Source organism: Penicillium subrubescens, assembly GCF_028828155.1.
Source record: "Penicillium subrubescens strain IBT 31985 chromosome Unknown utg000006l_segment0_segment0, whole genome shotgun sequence".
Taxonomy (NCBI): domain Eukaryota; kingdom Fungi; phylum Ascomycota; class Eurotiomycetes; order Eurotiales; family Aspergillaceae; genus Penicillium; species Penicillium subrubescens.
The window spans coordinates 91,320-93,659 of NW_026643156.1; the positions used below are offsets into that span (position 1 = coordinate 91,320).

The 2,340-nt window shown below is 51.2% G+C and overlaps 1 protein-coding gene across 1 annotated transcript; it reads left to right on the plus strand.

Annotated features, from left to right (window-relative positions):
• Positions 1–711: 711 nt before the first annotated feature.
• On the plus strand, positions 712–1,907 carry N7473_008583 (uncharacterized protein; the record flags this gene model as incomplete). Its single annotated transcript, XM_057154523.1, is given in 2 exon segments — positions 712–1,118; positions 1,130–1,907. The coding sequence occupies 2 exon segments, from the start codon at positions 712–714 to the stop codon at positions 1,905–1,907; spliced, it is 1,185 nt and encodes a 394-aa protein (XP_057005653.1).
• Positions 1,908–2,340: the final 433 nt, after the last annotated feature.

Sequence of the window (2,340 nt, forward strand, 5' to 3'; positions counted from 1 at the left end):
CCGCACTAGAACTATTTAGTAAGACTCGTTAGGAATACTAACTAATCTCTATAATTACTACCCTACGGCTTCCCTTTGCGACTATCGAATATCCTGAATTTCTTAAGCTTCTACAACTAGCCTAGAAAGCGCTAACCGCTATAAGCCTTCCCTCTCGAAGAACCTTACAACGTCGAATTCAAACAAAAGCATAAGATCAGCAGAAAGAGATACTTCGGAAGCTCCCGCCAAAGGCAAAGCTCTTAATAAGCTTAGATTGTTAGACTTCCCCCTTCTAACAGGCCTTTATTGTCACGGGCCAGTGCCCGATGTTGGTCACGTGTATCACGGGACCTTGGTATGTTGACGTGGGGAACGCGCGGGATTAACTTCCCCTCCTTAAGCTTTTTGTAAACAGCATGTTGGCCTAGTTAGATTGAATCTAAGTCTTACTTCAGCCCTTCACATACAAAAAGCTTCCTTCTACACCCAGAAGTATCATTGGTCATTGGAAAAGCCCTAGGAAAGCGACCTAGGCACTCATTGGAAACACCCCTGAATCCCCAGCGATTCAGCGACGAACACACATCGGAACGGAATCCTCGCGCATAGATCTCTTAGCGCTCGAGACGTATTAGAAAGCCCTAGAAGATCCCAATTCCTAGGCATATTAGAACATTGGACGAAAAGCGACCGAAGCATTACCGGCACGCTACGTAACCCCTAGCAGCAATGCAGCAACAGGAATCGACAAGCCCTCCCGGGTGGGCGCGAACGCTACTACAGCAGATAGCACAGACCCAGGCTATGCAGAACGAAGAAAGGGAGCGGCGTCACCAGCAAGATGCTGCTCAAGAGGAGCGGATGCGTCGCCTCGAGGCAATGCTGGAGCAGCAGGCCTCACCAGCCGCAACGACGACCACAACGAACGAAGAGCAGGCGACACCAGCGCGATCGGCCGCCGAATCGGTGCCGATTCCCCCCGAACAGAGACGATTCACCGACCGAAGCCACGCCTACCAGACCCAAAACCATTCGGTGGAAGCACGAGCGACTGGCCAACCTGGCGAATTTCGATTGAGAACAAGCTTAGCGTGGACGGTGAAGCTATTGGTTCTCCCCAGGATCAATTTATCTACGTATTCTCTAGACTAGAGAAGCTAGCATGGAAGAACACTGGAACCTTTGTGAAACTCCGCCGAAACACTGGCGAACCGCAGGCCTTGCTCGATTTCCTTGAGAGTATCTACGGAGACCCGAATATTAAGGCACGCGCAGCAAGACGACTCCACCAGATTCGACAACCAGAGGATATGAGCTTTTCTAGATTCCTTCCCCGACTAGAGAAGGAGTTCGCGGATGCAGACGCTCTTGAATGGCACGACGAAGCAAAAAGGCAGATCCTTCTTAGCGCGCTCAATAAGACCATGACGAACGCGTTAATGAATCGAGGTATCCCTGCTACCTCGTCGGGCCTAATCTCCCGGCTCCACGAGATCAGCTCGGATATGGATGCCCTTAATATCAACAGAGAGGAACGAACACGTCGTCCGCGCTCAACTAGGCAGAATAGCGACGAAATGGATTGGGCACCGACCGTGTCGGTAAACCGTGCCGAACCACACACGAAACACCGCCGACCCGAAAGTGGAACACCGAAGCAAGCTCAATGGGTTAGCCAGGACGAGATAGATCAGCGACGGGCCGAAGGGAAATGCTTACGATGCGGGAGATCTGGACACCTTATCGCGAGGTGCGCGTTACTACCAGCACAACGGCCGAATAGTGTGCGTATCGCTACTTCCTCGAGCAAGAAAGAAAAGGGGCGCACAGTTAAAGTGAAGAGGTCGAAGCCTACGAGTGACCTAGATCTAACGACTTCCGACGACGAGAGTGTGACCACCGAGGACAATTCGGAAAAAGAGTAGCTCCTGTTCTAAGCCGCGAGCAGGAGCGAAAGGGGGTCGAAAAGCTACTGGAACGTGAGACACTACCGTTTATAGTCGATGCTAGAGTGAATGGAATTCAATTTACACAAGCTCTTGTCGACAGCGGTTGCCGCTGTTATGCAACAGTGAATGGGTCCTTAGTCCAGGCGTTTGACCTCCCGCGCATTAAGATACGGCCACGAATCCTTGACGGAGTGGTGCCGAATCAGTACCAAATCACCCATGTTACCTATTTCGACCTCGATGTCCACGGCCAGCAACAAGGCCGGGTATTCGCGTATATTATCGAACCGCAAAGCGATAGTATGATACTTGGGGACCCATGGCTACACGAGGTGAACGGACGATATTCGGCAAAGAAAGGATACCTAGACATCTTCACGAAGTCTGGAGAGCGAACTAGATGTTGGAA